This window comes from Astyanax mexicanus, chromosome 16 (genome assembly GCF_023375975.1).
Source record: "Astyanax mexicanus isolate ESR-SI-001 chromosome 16, AstMex3_surface, whole genome shotgun sequence".
NCBI lineage: Eukaryota > Metazoa > Chordata > Actinopteri > Characiformes > Acestrorhamphidae > Astyanax > Astyanax mexicanus.
In genome coordinates, this window is record NC_064423.1 from 26,612,828 (window position 1) to 26,632,903 (window position 20,076).

Genomic DNA, 20,076 nt, shown 5'->3' on the forward strand with positions numbered 1-20,076 from the left:
TTGTTTGTTTGTTTGTTTGAGACACACAGGTTGAGAGTGGCCCCAGAGATGCTTTGGACAGCATATAACAAGTACATAAGTATTTACAGTCTTTGCCATGAGCTCGAGTGCATCATGTTTCAACTTAGAGCCGGTCTGGAATTCTCTGGGGCTCTAAGCTTGTAATCACCCATCATATCCATATGCCCTCCCTATCTTGCTCCTTACAGGCTTTAAAGTGCCAAAGTGTCATTTTGTGTTTAAGATTCACATGAGTATGTCACATAAAATCATGCAGGTGTAGAATTTAAATTTCTGTGTTTTTTTTGTGTGTGTATTTTTTTTATTATTTTTTTTTTTTTTTACAAATGTGCAAAATGTTCACACAAACATTGTTCACTTTGTCAATGTGGGGTTTGATTGTAGAGAAAATTGAATTAAATCCATTTTGTAATAAGGCTGTAATATTACAAAATGTGGAAAAGGTGGAGAGCTGTATATACTTTCCAGATGCACTGTATATCTACATAATATCTACATAACTTATAATGTGATTTATTGTGTGTGATTGTGCTTAGGTAAGTGTGTTGTTGCCATAGTTAAAGGAAGTGAGCTTAGATTAAGGAGGTATTCTGTTTGTTCATAGGTTATTTTTTGGTAGGTCTGTTACTTGGCAGTTGAGGCAATGGACCATGAACATAGTGTTAGGCTGTGCTTCTGGATTCTTGTCGAGCCAGTATCAGATTGTGGTGGTTTTGCTATTGTTGTTAGTTGAGTGAGTAGTAGATCCTGGCTGAGCCCTATGCATAACCCCAGCTGTTAGGTGCAGGATTTGTCAATTTCCTGTATTATATTACTTGATATCTAGTTAAGCTAGTGACTGCTGTGAAGAGAACAGTTGACAACAGAGGAAAGACCCTGTGACAGCATGGAAAGACAGCTGACAAGAGGGAATAGACCCTAACGGTGCTGCCATGGGCTGGCAATCCATGGTAGCAGCCACCATGGTTAACCATGTGTGTGCAACCAAGCAAGCTACATTGAAAAAGAAAAAAGCAATACCCCAGGAGTCAGCGAGAGCAGGGGTGGAAGATGACTCACAGGCGGATAACATGGTTACGGACTCTGGAACGGACATGACTATGAGAAGTGGGTTAAGCATAGAGGCAGGTGGGATGGTAAGTGGAAAGGAGTTGCTGACCTGTGTGTGTGGGTGGAGCAAGGTCACATCAGTGAGAGGGCTGAGGATACACCAAGGAAAGATGAGGTGCTTGAGTGAAGGAGTGCAGGGGCCCCGCATTGAACAATACTTTGAACAGAATTGTTTGAGTCAGTCGGCTGAAGTCCAGCGGCAGGTTACATGCCACAGTCCGCAGGATATCAATACCTTTGATACTAGGGAGGCTAACTTAAGCACAGAAGGAGTGGAGGATGAAGGAGGTGTTGATAGGTCAAAGGCTAAGGGAAAGCAGATGGGTAGGGAGAAAGGAATCGGTCAAAGATCCAAAGTTAAATGGCCAGGCACAGGAGACAAGATGGCATGGAGGAGTATTAATGATGATTTGAAAGGTATGCTTGAGGGTTTGAAGGGAACAGCAGAGAGTAAATTGAACAGGCTAGGTAAAGTCATTTATGATTATGGAATGGCAAGATTTGGTGTTGTGCAGAGGAACGTAAAGTGTCAAGATGTAGTTAAATCAAGGCGGCAGGTAGAAATAGAAAAACTGGTTAAGGAATCAAGGTTACTCAGAAAGAAGTGGAAGAAGGGGAATGAGGCAGAAAGAGAGGGCATTGAGTTATTGCAGGAGGAGTTGAGAAGTAAGTTGGTAAAATTGCGGAGAGCAGAGGCTATGAGGAAAAGGAGGAAGAAGAAGGAGCGTGCTAGGATAGAGTTCTTTAGAGATCCATTTAGGTTTGTTAAGAGTCTGTTTAGTAAGGAGAAATCAGGAAATCTAAAGGTCGGAAAGAGGGAGTTGGAGGAGCACTTTAAGAGTGTTTACACAGAGAAGGAAAGGTCTAGCGACCTGGACCTACCAGCAGACATGCCGCCGTTAGGTGATATAGAGTGGAAAATGGATGTTAACCCCCCTAGGTGGAGTGAGGTTCAGGAGGTGGTGAAGGCTGCAAAGGCAGGTTCTGCCCCAGGGCCAAACGGGGTTCCATATAGATTATATAAAAGTGCACCAGATGTTTTGAAGTTTCTATGGAAACTAATGGCTATAGTGTGGAAGAAGGGGATTATTCCAAAGGAGTGGCGCAGAGCAGGTGGTGTTCTTATCCCAAAAGAAAAGGATTCTGTGGCTATTGATCAGTTCCGTCCCATAAGCTTGTTGAATGTGGAGGGTAAGATCTTCTTTAGTGTGGTTGCACGTAGACTAGCAACGTACCTGAAAAGAAATAATTTAATTGATACGTCTGTACAAAAGGCAGGAATTGCAGGTTTTTCTGGTTGCATAGAGCATAATAGTATGATTTGGCATCAGATTCAAACAGCAAGAGCCGAGAAAAAGGATCTACATGTGGTGTTTTTAGATCTGGCTAATGCTTTTGGTTCGGTACCGCATGCATTGTTGTGGAAGGCATTCAATTTTTTTAGGGTTCCAGAAGAGATTTCAAGGTTAGTTAAAGCCTATTTTGAAGACATACAGTTTTGCTTTAGTGTAGGGGAGTGTGTCACATCTTGGCAACGACTGGAAATAGGTATAATGGCAGGTTGTACAATTTCACCGCTAGCGTTTACGATGGCAATGGAGGTGATTATTAGGGCTTCTAAGTGGGTCGTAGGCGGGGAGAGGCTGCATGATGGCACCCGGCTCCCACCAGTTAGGGCGTTTATGGACGATATGACAACATTAACGACCACGGTGCCATGTACCCGGCGACTGCTAGGGAAGTTAAATGATAATCTTAGGCTGGCTAGGATGAAAGTTAAACCGAGCAAGTCTAGGAGTGTATCAATTGTTAAAGGGAAATTGATACAAGAAAGGTTTATGATGGAGGGAGAAGTCATACCATCTATATTGGAAAAGCCAGTTAAGAGTTTAGGTAGGTGGTATACTGCAGCACTGAATGATAAAGAGCAGGTGGAAGGGTTGAGGACAGAAATGGTGGAGGCCATTAATAGAATTGATAAGTCTTTTCTGCCAGGTAAATTAAAATTGTGGTGTCTGCAGTTTGGTTTGTTGCCTCGTCTAAGGTGGCCACTTACAGTTTATGATATTCCGATTTCTGAGGTTGAGAGGTTAGAAAGGGTTATGAGCAAGGCTATAAGGACATGGTTGGGGGTGCCGCGTTGCCTTAGTAGTGTGGCGTGGTGTGGGAGAGGGATGCTGGAACTGCCATTGACGAGCTTGGTTGAGGAGTTCAAATGTGCTAAGGTAGGACGTGAAATGCAGTTGTTAGGGTCAAAAGACGGGCTGGTTAAAGCAACAGCACCAGTGACTAGGTCTGGGAGGAAGTGGAATGCTCGAGAAGCTACTCAAGCCGCAAGGAGGGCACTGGAGCACAGGGATGTTGTGGGGCAGGTGCAAAATGGGAGGGCAGGATTAGGTTTAGGTGATTCTTGGAAAGCATTCGGCAAGGCCACATCACCTGAGAAAAGGCGTATGGTTACAGGGTTTATTCGTGAGCAGGAGGAGGAAGCAAGGAGGGCAAAAGCAGCAGGGCAGAGTAAACAGGGGCAGTGGATGAGATGGGAAAGTGTAGAGAAGCGGAGAATCACCTGGCGAGAGTTATGGGGATTGGATACAGGCCGTATAAAGTTTCTTTTGGGAGCTACATATGATGTTCTGCCAACGCCACAAAACCTTGCTCAGTGGGTGGGTGAGGATCCAAGTTGTAAGCTATGTGCAGGAAGTGGCACGCTGAAGCACATTTTGTCGGCATGTAAGGTGAGTCTATCCCAGGGGCGCTACACATGGAGGCATAATCAGGTACTTAGATTTCTTGCAGGTGCACTTGATAAGAAACGGTTAGAAGTTAATAACATGCCCGTGGTAGGTTGCAGTAGGGTAATCACGTTTGTGCGTGAGGGGCAGCATAGTGGAGAAACAGCACAGTGCTTGAAAACTGCTGGTAAGTGGGCCAATGCACGAGATTGGAAGTTATTAGTGGATGTAGGTAGTAAACTGCAGATCCCAGAGTGCATACTGGTTACAACCTTGAGGCCGGATGTAGTGTTGTACTCTGAAAGTAAGCGGATAGTGTATTTTATAGAGCTGACTGTTCCGTTTGAAGACGAGGTAGATGGAGCTTATGAAAGGAAAAGGCTGAAGTATACAGACTTGGTGGCTGAGGTGAGAGAGCGTGGGTGGCAAGCGTATATTAGACCGGTAGAGGTAGGTACTAGAGGCTTTGTTGCGAAGTCTGCCACAAGACTGCAGTCTGAATTCGGAATTAGAGGTCGTGTGCTAAGGACTGTAGTGAAGGAGTTGTCAGATGTAGCTGAAAGATCTAGTCAGTGGTTGTGGTTCAGAAGGGCTGAGGCTGTGTGGGGAAGGGAGTGAGTTTGTGCTTCTACAGCAAGCTTGGAGGGGGGTGGGTCTGGGACGCCAGACTTCACTGTTGAGCCTTCTGGAGGTGTCGTGGGCCTAATTCAGCGAAACACTGACGAAGGAAGGTGCCTACCTGATGACCCCTGAGAAGAGCTTGCACTGAAGTTTGTGTTGGAGTTGTTAGATGTAGCTGAAAGATCTAGTCAGTGGTTGTGGTTCAGAAGGGCTGAGGCTACGTGGGGAAGGGAATGAGTTTGTGCTTCTACAGCAGGCTTGGAGGGGGGTGGGTCTGGGACGCCAGACTTCACTGTTGAGCCTTCTGGAGGTGTCGTGGGCCTAATTCAGCGAAACACTGACGAAGGAAGGTGCCTGCCTGATGACCCCTGAGAAGAGCTTGCACTGAAGTTTGTGTTAGAGTTTGGATGAAGGGGATTGGTGTGGTCCTGCTCTTGTAATAATTTGTCTCATGAGTTTTTGTAGACGTCTGAGTACTTGGCAGTTGAGGCACGGACCATGAACATAGTTCGCTATGCCTCTGGATTCTTGTCGAGCCAGTATCAGATGGTAGTGGTTGCTGTGTTCTGCTCAAGCAACTTATAATGTGATTTATTGTGTGTGATTGTGCTTAGGTAAGTGTGTTGTTGCCATAGTTAAAGGAAGTGAGCTTAGATTAAGGAGGTATTCTGTTTGTTCATAGGTTATTTTTTGGTAGGTCTGTTACTTGGCAGTTGAGGCAATGGACCATGAACATAGTGTTAGGCTGTGCTTCTGGATTCTTGTCGAGCCAGTATCAGATTGTGGTGGTTTTGCTATTGTTGTTAGTTGAGTGAGTAGTAGATCCTGGCTGAGCCCTATGCATAACCCCAGCTGTTAGGTGCAGGATTTGTCAATTTCCTGTATTATATTACTTACATGAGCAAAAATAAAATAGAAAGGCTCAGTTCATTATATTAGTATGATTCAGTATAATCAATATGATTTAGTAGAATGTAATAATTGGGTATTAATGGGTTTGACATCAGGAAAACATTTGATATGTTTTATCATGATGTTTTTACCTTTTAGAAATGGTGTATAGTGAGTAATAAAGTGAGTAATAAAGATCCCTCAGCTTAGTCTATGATACTGGTATAATTTAAGGCTCTGCTTTAGGACCTATTATTTGGTTTATACATAAACAATATACTAAATCAGAATTCCAGTTGTGTGCTGATGCTATTGTGACTTATATACAGCCTTATGCAATAGTTTGGACACCTCCAGGCCAATGACATGTTTTCTTGTTTGGTGAAAATAAGTGATAAAACATCCTGTACAGAAAACTTATATTAACTTTTGCTTTTTGGAAACTTTACTTGATACACTATACAATTGGATGATTAGATTTTACTTATTCGATATTTTTAAACAATTGTCTAGTCAATTTTAATGTTATATTCAAGTTTTGTTTATGTGTACTTAATGCTGTTTTATCTATCCAGTTTGGTTGATTTGTACTGACTTTAAATAGCGTGTTGCAACTTATTTTACCAAAGTTAATATAACTATTGATTCCTGGCCTTACAACACTATGGCCAGGCAGTCAATCATTACATGAAATATAATGAATACCCAAGTGAAGGTAGTTCTGGTGGGCAAGAGTGCACACTGATGGTGAGTTAGTGATGGGGGACAGGTCCACTATTAAAATAAAGTGTTAAACATATCAGAATATGTTTTATACATTAGATTCTTTTAAGTAGCCACATTTAGCTTTGAGGGTAGATCTGCACACTCTTGGTATTATAATCTTAGTGTCTTCACGAGGTAAAATCACCTGAAATAGTTTTCTCAGCATCTTGAAGGAGTTCCTGGAGGCGCTGAACAATAGCTGCTGCTTTTCCTTCACGCTGTGAAGCCTCAGCTCATCCCAAATCTCCTGAAATCACTGCACTTTTTTTGTTTTTAGAAAATAAACAAATAAATAAGAAATACAGAAAAACAGTGAACAATAATGTGACCAGACTTTTGTCTGGTATTGTAAACTTTTACTGTCTGTAAATGTTCACTAAGTGTTTTTGCTTCAAAATGTTTGTCATGATGATACAGTACATGAGCCAAACTAAGTTTTACATATAATTCTCTCAGGTGACCTTTGTGTTGCATTTAGTTTAAATGTGCTATGACATTCAAATAAATTACAAAAAAACATCTGTCAATCATCCAAAACTTCCTGGAATCTCATATTTCACATATTTAAGTTAAAGCCTAAGTAGGCTAATAGCAAAAGAACCAGTTCTTCCACTGATGAGTGTAGGTGAAGGTGGAGCCTGGAGGAGTTTTACTGCGAGGCTGTCAATCTGCTCTTATTATTTTAGCATGAGCTCAATTCCATATCAGCATGCAGCACTCGCTGATATAACTTTAACTCCAGATTTATGCTGCTTAATGGAATAAGATCTGCTGTGCCTGAAGCTTCTCTCAACCTGAAACAAGATGTTTCACTTTCTTGTACTTCTGGGATGCTTCACAATAATTTTAGGGCCTACAATTACAGAATCCTCAACTATAGGAGGTAAGATGTCTTTATTATTATTATTATTATTATATTTTATTATTTTTTATTTAGAGCACTGATGCAGATATAATCAATGCCTGTTTTTGTTTTATCCAGCAATTAGTTGATTAATTTTCTTTTCTTTATCATCAACTTTTCAAAACAGCAGTCACAGTATTAACAATTGCAGTAATTATCTTTTGTTGAAACTAGGCACTAGGCCTGCCACAGTTTTTATAATAACTGACCTTGTCATTCCCTATTATGTTTTTAGTTTGTAGGGGGGTGAATGAGCTGGTATGTCGACTTTGTTTAAAAACAGTATTTTCATTTTATTTATATTTACTTTATATATACATAAATTAGTTTATAGTCTAATTTTAATCCCCAATTTTTTTTAATAATTAGAAGTTTAGAAAGTGTTCAGTGTTTACAGTGGCATAAATTGGTCCTAAATTGACAGTAATATTGTTTATTATTATAACATTTTAGTGGTAGAGATGTTAATAGTCAATAGCTTTTAATAACTGGCCCTGAATGGAATTGGTGGTCTTTGTGAAAACAACACAAATATCACCATTTTATTAACTTGGTTTATATGTAAGTTTGATTATGGTAAAAGTGTCAAAGCTAAAAGCTGTTGATATTCCTGATAAACTATTTTGGCCTGCATGTATCACACTGACAAAAATGTATAAAAGGTGTTTTAACCAAACTATTTCAAATGACTTTCACTTCAGAAACTAGTAATGCAGGAAATCTAGACATTATTGGAATCCCCCTCTAAGCTCCAGTAAAACGAAATAGCCTGTATTTTTCCGTAAACATCTGTTGTGGAAATTCTGACAGTCCTTGAAGTTGGTTAAATGTGCCCTTTATAAAGAGACAATTTTATGCTGGTAGTGTTGATTGTGCAAACACTGGCTTCCAGTCATGTTCTTATGTATAGGGATCAACAAATCCAGACAGAGTAGATCAATTAAGAGTGAATTAACTGTATAATAAAAGATGTTATTGTTTCATTCATGAGAGCAGACCATTATAAATATTTTAAACATATCTGCCTTTCCTTTTTTCTTTCTAACATAAATAATACTGGTAAACTGGTAAACATGGTAAACGTCATTATTATAGTTAATATTACTCTGTGCAAACTGAAAGCAACTGGGGAAAACAGCAACTCAGTCACAAAATGGTAGGCCCTGTAACATCACAGAGCAGGGTCAGTGGATGCTGAGGAACATAGTGTGCAGAGGTCGCCAACTTTCTGCAGAGCCAATCACTACAGACCTCCATACTTTATGTGGCCTTTAGATTATCTCAAGAACAGTAGAGCATAGCTCACTGAGAGGGTTTTCAAAGTCGAGCAGCCATACATGTTTTGTGGAGAGATGTACAGTATAACACTTATCCATCTGGCAATCTGATGAATGAATATGGAAATCAGATCCAAACCATATAATAGTTTGAAATGTGATTACACTCAGATTTATACAGATGCATCTCAGTCTGGATGCTCTGGACATTCAAAGATTTCAAGGAGCCATTTGCATTAATCACAACACAACAAATATCAATTGATCAATGGATATACAGGGATACAAAAAGAGTGGCAAGCGTTATTTACTGACACTGACCTCATTATAACAGCAACCCATGCTGATACATTTTGGAAATGCAAATTTACCTGATCTTTTTCAGTAAAAAACTAATCTGGACAGTCTCAACAGATCTGATTTGAGAAACATATTCGATTTTCCTGCAGTCTGAACATAACCAGGTGCATAAATCAGGTGCAGCACATCAGCTCCAGATGATTAAAACATGGTTAGAGAAGATTTTGGAGGAGTCTGTCTTCTTTAAACCATAGCCACTAACTGTAGCTGATTTAGTGATTTGCTCTGAATCGTTGAGTGGGATTACCATTGCCAGATCTGCAGAGCTCTCTGAGGTCTTTAGAAAGAGAGATACATATGGATATGAACCCGGATGGTTCTCAGGTCTCAGATCCATTAGAAATTGGCCGTTCCACCATCTGCAAAATAATGAAGCAAATTAAACAACTGTCAACATGGCCAGGTTACGTTATCCAAGCAGGTTTTGACAAGAGCAGACCACAAAATACAGAAGACAAGAAAACTCCAACAGTTCTAAAATATCATCGCAGGATCAACAGACAGCTCTTGCTACTGTTGATGGCAAAGTGCAGTATTTACCACCACAAAGAGATACACACAAAGTACAAAATACTGATTTTCACAGGAGATGATCCAGGAGGAAACCTGTGCTGTATACTGTATACAAAAATAGCATTATACATATGTTTACAATTGTGTGTTTTAATCCAAGATAAGACTGACTGTATTACGTGATGTTGCCAGCTGAAAAGAAAACTAGTCCTTCTGTGTACAATAAACAAATAGCTTTTTGTGTGATTCATACTAGGAATAGCTGAAAGACAGTTATTTTATACAGTGAATTCAGACGGAGCAGATGTTATCTCACAGAGCAGGTTTTGTCAGTAAATTTAAGCACCTGTCTAATTACATATTTGTTGATCCATTTCCTTAAAGCTATGAAAGCAACATTAATGGAACTCTTGTGACAGGGCGGTTCAGGGTGATAGGGTGGTTCTGTTCCGAGAACTGACCAACTGACTCACTGTTGTGGTCACAAGAAGTGAGTTGAAAGATATATCAGACTATTGCCTCCTTCAGGCATACACTCAGCACTTCATAGAGCAGAAAATGAGTAATAAGGCCATTAACAGGTAGGTTTCTAGGATCAGGGATTAAGGGCCCTATTGTACGTCCTGCACAAGGCGCACTCGCAATGATTTTTGGGTGAGTAAAGCACTAACTTAGGGTTCGTCTCACATAGCTTTATTTAATATGGTAAACGCAGACTACAGTCCGATATTCTCACAGTATTAGCAAATGCTAATACTGCTCCAGCCTCGGTGCTGGAGAAACTTTACTGAAACTCCTTTATAACGCTGGACTTCAGCAGAGTGCCTGTACTGTTCCTTACAATCTGACTGGTAGAATTTTTATTCATAAGGCGCAGGCGATTAAACGGCACATTGATGATTTCTGAGAAAATGAAAGGATTTTAAGTGCAAAATATGATACTATAAAGACCATTTACAAATTCTAAGGATATGATTGAGACCCACAACTTTGCTTTAATGATCTTTACAGCACATAAGAAAGTAGAAAAATTATTGGGCATGTAAACACGTATCTCAGTTGGACACCAAACTGGATCTAAACACATCTCAGAAGGAAAATCAGTGTATAATCTGGTTAGACTCTACCTCTTATAAACTGTTGCCAACACAGCTTTGCAAAACCAGTTAGGGCACTCATACATTAGGTCACAGTCAATACACAGTCAAATACACTTTTATTAAAGTATTTATTTAAAAATAAGCTATGCATAATGTACAGTGATTGAGAATGTAACTTACTGTTTGCAACAATAGCATGCTAAAAAATACTACATATCTTTGCTGACACACTACAATCTCTTCTTTACATTTTTTCTTCTTCAATATATCTAATGAATAAACAAATAGTATTGTTTCAATAGAATGTTAATTAGAATCAAAACATTTTGCACTGACCTCCATTGACAATTGCCATGATTTTTTGATATGTTACTTAATAAATGTGAATTATATTTTTACATGTTATAATACACATTAATAGTACAATAATAACTAATTCACAGCATAATACTGCACAATACTGAATAAAACAATTGTATAGTTGTTCATTTATAAAAACATAACCTTAGAGTTAGATAACAAGATAAAAAAAAAATAAGAATATGCTAGATAACATAAATGTGTTTTAATTTTACTGTCAATAATAGAAATCAATAGAGTCAATAATAAAAAGCTTGAGGCTGTGAACAACTAATTACTCTTTGTTGCTTGTTCGATTAGAGACAACGACAGAAGCACCATCTGGAAATATAACTACTACAGAGACAACATCTGATACAACAATCACATCTCCAGAACTCACTGCAGAGACAACATCTGATACAACAATCACATCTCCAGAACTCACAGCAGAGACAACAACTGAGATAACAACCACATCTACAACACCCACTGAAGAGACAACAACTGAGATAACAACCACATCTACAACACCCACTGAAGAGACAACAACTGAGATAACAACCACATCTACAACACCCACTGAAGTGACAACAACTGAGATAACAACCACACCTACAACACCCACTGAAGAGACAACCACTGAGATAACAACCACATCTACAACACCCACTGAAGAGACAACCACTGAGATAACAACCACACCTACAACACCCACTGAAGAGACAACAACTGAGATAACAACCACATCTACAACACCCACTGAAGAGACAACCACTGAGATAACAACCACATCTACAACACCCACTGAAGAGACAACACCTGACACAACACCCACTGAAGAGACAACAACTGAGATAACATCCACACCTACAACACCCACTGAAGAGACAACAACTGAGACAACAACCACATCTACAACACCCACTGAAGAGACAACAACTGAGATAACAACCACACCTACAACACCCACTGAAGAGACAACAACTGAGATAACAACCACACCTACAACACCCACTGAAGTGACAACAACTGAGACAACAACCACATCTACAACACCCACTGAAGTGACAACACCTGAGATAACAACCACATCTACAACACCCACTGAAGAGACAACAACTGAGACAACAACCACATCTACAACATCCACTGAAGAGACAACAACTGAGACAACAACCACATCTACATCACCCAATGAAGAGACAACAACTGAGATAACAACCACATCTCCAACACCCACTGAAGAGACAACAACTGAGATAACAACCACATCTACAACACCCACTGAAGAGACAACAACTGAGATAACAACCACATCTACAACACCCACTGAAGTGACAACAACTGAGATAACAACCACATCTCCAACACCCACTGAAGAGACAACCACTGAGATAACAACCACATCTACAACACCCACTGAAGAGACAACCACTGAGATAACAACCACACCTACAACACCCACTGAAGAGACAACAACTGAGATAACAACCACATCTACAACACCCACTGAAGAGACAACCACTGAGACAACAACCACATCTACAACACCCACTGAAGAGACAACACCTGAGACAACACCCACTGAAGAGACAACAACTGAGATAACATCCACACCTACAACACCCACTGAAGAGACAACAACTGAGACAACAACCACATCTACAACACCCACTGAAGAGACAACTGAGACAACAACCACATCTCCAACACCCACTGAAGAGACAACAACTGAGACAACAACCACATCTACAACACCCACTGAAGAGACAACAACTGAGATAACAACCACACCTACAACACCCACTGAAGAGACAACAACTGAGATAACAACCACACCTACAACACCCACTGAAGTGACAACAACTGAGACAACAACCACATCTACAACACCCACTGAAGAGACAACAACTGAGACAACAACCACATCTACAACACCCACTGAAGAGACAACAACTGAGATAACAACCACATCTCCAACAACCACTGAAGAGACAACAACTGAGACAACAACCACACCTACAACACCCACTGAAGAGACAACAACTGATATAACAACCACACCTACAACACCCACTGAAGAGACAACAGCTGAGATAACAACCACATCTACAACAACCACTGAAGAGACAACAACTGAGATAACAACCACATCTACAACACCCAATAAAGAGGCAACAACTGAGACAACAACCACATCTCCAACAACAGCTGATGAGACAACAACTGAGACAACAACTGAGACAACAACCACATCTCCAGAAACCATTGAAGAGACAACAACCACATCTCCAACAACCACTGAAGAGACAACAACTGAGACAACAACCACATCTCCAACAACCACATCTCCAACAACCACTGAAGAGACAACAACTGAGACAACAACCACATCTCCAACAACCACATCTACAACAACCACATCTACAACACCCACTGAAGAGACAACTGAGACAACAACCATATCTCCAACACCCACAGAAGAGACAACAACTGAGACAACAACCACATCTACAACACCCACTGAAGAGACAACAACTGAGATAACAACCACACCTACAACACCCACTGAAGAGACAACAACTGAGATAACAACCACACCTACAACACCCACTGAAGTGACAACACCTGAGACAACACCCACTGAAGAGACAACAACTGAGATAACATCCACACCTACAACACCCACTGAAGAGACAACAACTGAGACAACAACCACATCTACAACACCCACTGAAGAGACAACTGAGACAACAACCACATCTCCAACACCCACTGAAGAGACAACAACTGAGACAACAACCACATCTACAACACCCACTGAAGAGACAACAACTGAGATAACAACCACACCTACAACACCCACTGAAGAGACAACAACTGAGATAACAACCACACCTACAACACCCACTGAAGTGACAACAACTGAGACAACAACCACATCTACAACACCCACTGAAGAGACAACAACTGAGACAACAACCACATCTACAACACCCACTGAAGAGACAACAACTGAGATAACAACCACATCTCCAACAACCACTGAAGAGACAACAACTGAGACAACAACCACACCTACAACACCCACTGAAGAGACAACAACTGATATAACAACCACATCTACAACACCCACTGAAGAGACAACAGCTGAGATAACAACCACATCTACAACAACCACTGAAGAGACAACAACTGAGATAACAACCACATCTACAACACCCAATAAAGAGGCAACAACTGAGACAACAACCACATCTCCAACAACAGCTGATGAGACAACAACTGAGACAACAACTGAGACAACAACCACATCTCCAGAAACCATTGAAGAGACAACAACCACATCTCCAACAACCACTGAAGAGACAACAACTGAGACAACAACCACATCTCCAACAACCACTGAAGAGACAACAACTGAGACAACAACCACATCTCCAACAACCACATCTACAACAACCACATCTACAACACCCACTGAAGAGACAACTGAGACAACAACCACATCTCCAACACCCACAGAAGAGACAACAACTGAGACAACAACCACATCTACAACACCCACTGAAGAGACAACAACTGAGATAACAACCACACCTACAACACCCACTGAAGAGACAACAACTGAGATAACAACCACACCTACAACACCCACTGAAGTGACAACAACTGAGACAACAACCACATCTACAACACCCACTGAAGAGACAACCACTGAGATAACAACCACACCTACAACACCCACTGAAGAGACAACAACTGAGATAACAACCACATCTACAACACCCACTGAAGAGACAACCACTGAGATAACAACCACATCTACAACACCCACTGAAGAGACAACACCTGAGACAACACCCACTGAAGAGACAACAACTGAGATAACATCCACACCTACAACACCCACTGAAGAGACAACAACTGAGACAACAACCACATCTTCAACACCCACCGAAGAGACAACAACTGAGATAACAACCACATCTACAACACCCACTGAAGAGACAACAACTGAGACAACAACCACATCTACAACATCCACTGAAGAGACAACAACTGAGACAACAACCACATCTACAACATCCACTGAAGAGACAACAACTGAGACAACAACCACATCTACATCACCCAATGAAGAGACAACAACTGAGATAACAACCACATCTCCAACACCCACTGAAGAGACAACAACTGAGATAACAACCACATCTACAACACCCAATAAAGAGGCAACAACTGAGACAACAACCACATCTCCAACAACAGCTGATGAGACAACAACTGAGACAACAACTGAGACAACAACCACGTCTCCAGAAACCATTGAAGAGACAACAACCACATCTCCAACAACCACTGAAGAGACAACAACTGAGACAACAACCACATCTCCAACAACCACATCTCCAACAACCACTGAAGAGACAACAACTGAGACAACAACCACATCTCCAACAACCACATCTACAACAACCACATCTACAACACCCACTGAAGAGACAACTGAGACAACAACCACATCTCCAACAACCACTGAAGAGACAACAACTGAGACAACAACCACACCTACAACACCCACTGAAGAGACAACAACTGAGACAACAACCACATCTCCAACAACCACTGAAGAGACAACAACTGAGACAACAACCACATCTCCAACAACAGCTCAAGAAACAAAAACTGAGACAACAACCACTTCTCCAACAACCACTGAAGAGACAACAACTGAGACAACAACCACATCTCCAACAACAACAGCTGAAGAGACAACAACTGAGACAACAACCACATCTCCAACAACAACAGCTGAAGAGACAACCTTAACCACCACCACTTCCCCAACAACCACCACCACTTCCCCAACAACCTCCACCACTTCCCCAACAACCACCACATCTACATCTCCAACAACCACCACCACTGCATCTCCAACAACCACCACCACTACACCTTCAACAACCACCACCACTACATCTCCAACAACCACCACCACTACATCTCCAACAACCACCACCACTTCAACAACCACCACCACTACATCTCCAACAACCACCACATCTCCAACAACCACCACCACTACATCTCCAACAACCACCACAACTTCAACAACAGCCACCACAACTACTTCCCCAACAACCACCACCACTACATCTCCAACAACCACCACCACTTCAACAACAGCCACCACAACTACATCTCCAACAACCACCACTACATCTCCAACAACCACCACAACTTCAACAACAGCCACCACAACTACTTCCCCAACAACCACCACAACTACATCTCCAACAACCACCACCACCACCACTTCCCCAACAACCACCACCACTACATCTCCAACAACCACCACCACTACATCTCCAACAACCACCACCACTACATCTCCAACAACCACCACCACTTCAACAACAGCCACCACAACTACTTCCCCAACAACCACCACAACTACATCTCCAACAACCACCACCACCACCACCACTTCCCCAACAACCACCACCACTACATCCCCAACAACCACCACCACTACATCTCCAACAACCACCACCACCACATCTCCAACAACCACCACCACCACATCTCCAACAACCACCACCACTACATCTCCAACAACCACCACCACTACAACTCCAACAACCACCACCACTACATCTCCAACAACCACCACCACTACATCTCCAACAACCACCACCACTTCAACAACAGCCATCACAACCACTTTTACAACAACCACCACTAAGCTGCAGTCATCTGCAACTGTTCAAGCACAAACCAATGCAGTTCAGCTGACGTCCTCTTCACCTCCTACAAGTATTATTTTTTAACTTGTCAAGTGTCTAGATTTATCCAGAAATGTTTGTACATTTTTAATAACATTGTTTATGTGCTTTGTTCCTGCAGACTTCACATTTGCTGCAGCAGTAATTAAGATGAGATCTTTCAATGACCTGAGCAATGAGACAATCATAACCTTCATAGACCAGGTAAGGTCGTTTCAGTATACTGCCTTCTAGATAACACACTTAAATATGTATACTGTATAAACATATTGAAATAAATACACAACAGTCAACTGTGTAAAATTATATATATGGGCACATTTTAAACATACTATTAGATTATTATAGGAAAGGTCAATCCAATCAAGCTGAAAAGTTTATCAAGACCAGTCTGAGTTTTTCTACTAACAATCAGCCTGGGTCTGGTTCAATAGTAACTTTAAGTCAGAGTTACCCTGGCAGCACACTGGGAGTCTAGTAAGGAAAAAGGCGTTTGTCTATAATTCTGAAAAAAGTGACAAACAACAACTTTAACATTTCAGTTTATTTCCCCAAAATGTGACTGTAAGCATGGTGGTGGTAGTGTGATGGCTTATAAATGTTTTAATTTACCAAAAAATTTAATGTTCTGAAATGTTCACAAATTTAGGAATTCAGATGATAGGTAAAAACGTTTCTTATGTCACTGTATGCAATATAACATTGTCTTACTAATATTTAAATGAACAGTTATATTATTGCTTATGACCTGGATAAGACTGTTCATTAATACATTTACCCAATTTTTTTCTTGCAGTTTGCCCAGCAGATACAGGCTCAAGTTAATGGAACTATTAAGATTACTGTGAAGAAGATCAAAAAAGTCACACCTTGAGGATCACGGCAACTAGTAGGGAATAAAAAAAAAAGCTTAAATATATTCAAATGTCTACAATTTTATTTAATTGAGGGGCTATGACACTAGAGGCTGAAGATTGCAAGTTCAAATAATCCATCAGCAACCTTAGCCGGAGAAAGTACAATTGGCTGTGCATCTCTCCCATCAACATCTTTAAGCCAGCATATCAGAGCTGGGGATCTGGTGCTTTCTTCTGGGCATGTTGGCTGCAGTGTGATGGGCATGTTGGCAGCAGTAGCTGGCTTTACATGTATTAGAGGAGGCATGTGTTTGTTCTCAACCTCCTAGTGCCAGGAGCATTGCAAGTAATAGGGGAAGTCATAGATTGTGGTAGTTTAATTGGTTCTGCTAAATTTTAGGTTAGATAAAAAATGAGATATTAAAATAAAAAAATGCTTTTTTAAATACTTTAAATACTTTTGTTTAAATACTAAATGGAACATTGTTCAATCAGGCTGTTGTTCTCAGTGATATAGGTGAGTGTTCTTTAGTCCCGATCCTGGCACCTGCCATGCCTGCAAATGTATTGCTTTTCCTGCTCCCAACACACCTGATAATCAGCTCATTAACAAGCCCTTTCAGAGTTGCAGTGGTTGTGTTAAAACAGTCCTCTAAAATGTGCTGGACATGGGGGTGCAAGAACCAGGACTAAAGAATTGTGGTGTAAGTGGACACAGCTACAAGAAAAATTATCCCATTGTTTGGGTCTTCTCTAATACAACTGAAGGTATGTACCAATCATGTTCAAACTTTCAACTGGTGGGACCAGTTTTGTCTGACAAACCATTTCTCATTAAACCTAAAAATCTGAAGAAAGAATATTGGAGTCTATCTAGGAAATAGGTTACTTAACTACTTAAGTATGTGTGATTGTTCCTACAAATGTGAGTTAATAAGAGGAGCTGAATATAGCTGAATTTAGTGTTTGGATAAATGTATAAAATTAAATGATGATTTAATCAGTGGTTAGGTAAACCTCGCGCAGACTGCAGGCTAATCTGATTTGTTTCTCAAATTTGTTTCTGGCTGACCAGATTATCAAACATTTAGGTGTGCCAAAAATCAGATTTAAGCTGGCAGTCTAAACATAGCGTTAGAGACTGGACTTGTTCAAAAAATATTTTTATGTCAGAGACTGCATTCACACAGACCTATCTATCAAAAAGGTTAGCACATGTTATCTTAGTAAATACTACAAAGAAACTAGTTATTTAAAGAAAATAATCAAAGAGATTTAAAAGTCATAGATTTTGATTCTGCTCTAATAATAATGTTTACGGTAAGTGGCTAAAAGTATCTATTTCTAAATATATATTGTATTCTATGCCTAATATAATTTCTGTGTTATGTGTAACTATCAACTTTTAAGACTCATTCAAAAGATCACATTTTAAGTAAATTTGGTGCTTTTCTGAAAATTATTCATAAGGTCTGTAAATGTATATGGTTACTGGTATTTAATATAACGCATTTAACATAAAAAAATACCCCTTAAAAGGCTGGATTTACCATACATCACACACAATAAATATATTCACTGTATAGAGCTCTTGTCAACACTCTTCAAAGCAATTTTTATGTTAAGAATGCATAAATGTATTAAATTTTTATGTGATATTTAGCCTTGTGTTTGCGTTTGCTAAAATAAATGAACTATTCTACTTTTTTTTTGTTCTTCTACAAATACAAATGTACACTTGTTCTGTAAATGTGAATACACTGGTCACTTTAGGAGAGATGTACACAGATGTGTGTGTGTTTTAAATAAACATATCTCCTTTTGAATATAATGATTGAATAATGTTGTTATTCACTTGGGCACACAGTTTAAAAACTGTGCAACAAGATGATAAAATGACTGAATACAGAAAGTTTTTTTTTTTACATTTTCCTGTTAGAAATCCTTCAGTACATGACATCCCAAGACTGGTGGACTTTTGATAGTAGCTGGGATTCAAACTTAAATGACCTCCTCACACTTGTTGATTAGTAGTTAGGTTGTAGGGCCACCCCAAAGCTTTGACATCATACTACTGTGCATAAAAACACAGAAATCGCCACAGAAATGTGCATTCTTCACTTTTCTAGAGTGGTGCACTTGTCCATCTGCCTAATGGGCATATGTTTTACGCCCTTAATATCATAGTCTTTCATGGTCAGAATCTAAGTATAGGAAAGCAATGGGATTGCTATAAACCCTATTCTGGAATGTATTTGAATCAGCTGCCCAAGGGAGTCAGTAAAGTCAAGTACTGATTTGATTTAGATTTAACTCATCCTAATGGTGCTGGGTGGGGTTCCATCATATTTCATCACATTTTATTATGAGTGTTTCACTGTTCCACACTGTTCCACTGCTGCTGGTGCTGGTCAACAGTGTCCTGTTTTAATGGGCAGTTGTTTTCTATGAAGATCATACACACTTTGTGTGAAGGCATGGGTTAGCAATTCTGTACACATTAAAGCAGCTGATTTTACTCATTAGAAAGGGATATCTGGATGCTTTAATACATGCAGTGAATATATTTTGAGAAGAATTTAACTAGAAAGCAAACCAAGCCACTACCATGTGTCAGGAGATGGCGCTGTCCACAAATACATAATGTTCACCCTACATTAAAACCACATCAAGTGTAACCATTGATTTTGCCCCCAAAAATGTGTTTTAATAGAGCTGATCTGATTTACAGATTTAAATGTATTGAGAAATCAGACCTGAAGTGCTCAAAGTATGGGTTGTTTTTCTAGCC

The 20,076-nt window shown here is 40.2% G+C and overlaps 1 protein-coding gene across 18 annotated transcripts; it reads left to right on the top strand.

Annotated features, from left to right (window-relative positions):
- The first annotated feature begins 6,810 nt into the window (after window positions 1-6,810).
- Window positions 6,811-17,325, top strand: LOC111192529 (mucin-2). 18 transcript variants are annotated; one of them, XM_049465267.1, is made up of 7 exons: window positions 6,811-7,026; window positions 10,958-11,458; window positions 12,209-12,658; window positions 12,704-14,077; window positions 15,212-16,459; window positions 16,550-16,632; window positions 17,225-17,325. In XM_049465267.1, exons 1-7 carry the CDS (start codon window positions 6,948-6,950, stop codon window positions 17,300-17,302), a joined length of 3,813 nt encoding a protein of 1,270 aa, XP_049321224.1. In that variant the 5' UTR covers window positions 6,811-6,947; the 3' UTR covers window positions 17,303-17,325. The 18 variants fall into 18 exon arrangements, with proteins under 18 accessions (XP_049321224.1, XP_049321225.1, XP_049321218.1 ...); XM_049465261.1 differs by having other exon boundaries at window positions 6,812-7,026; window positions 12,704-13,717; window positions 14,375-16,459; XM_049465265.1 differs by having other exon boundaries at window positions 6,812-7,026; window positions 12,704-13,360; window positions 14,240-16,459.
- Window positions 17,326-20,076: the final 2,751 nt, after the last annotated feature.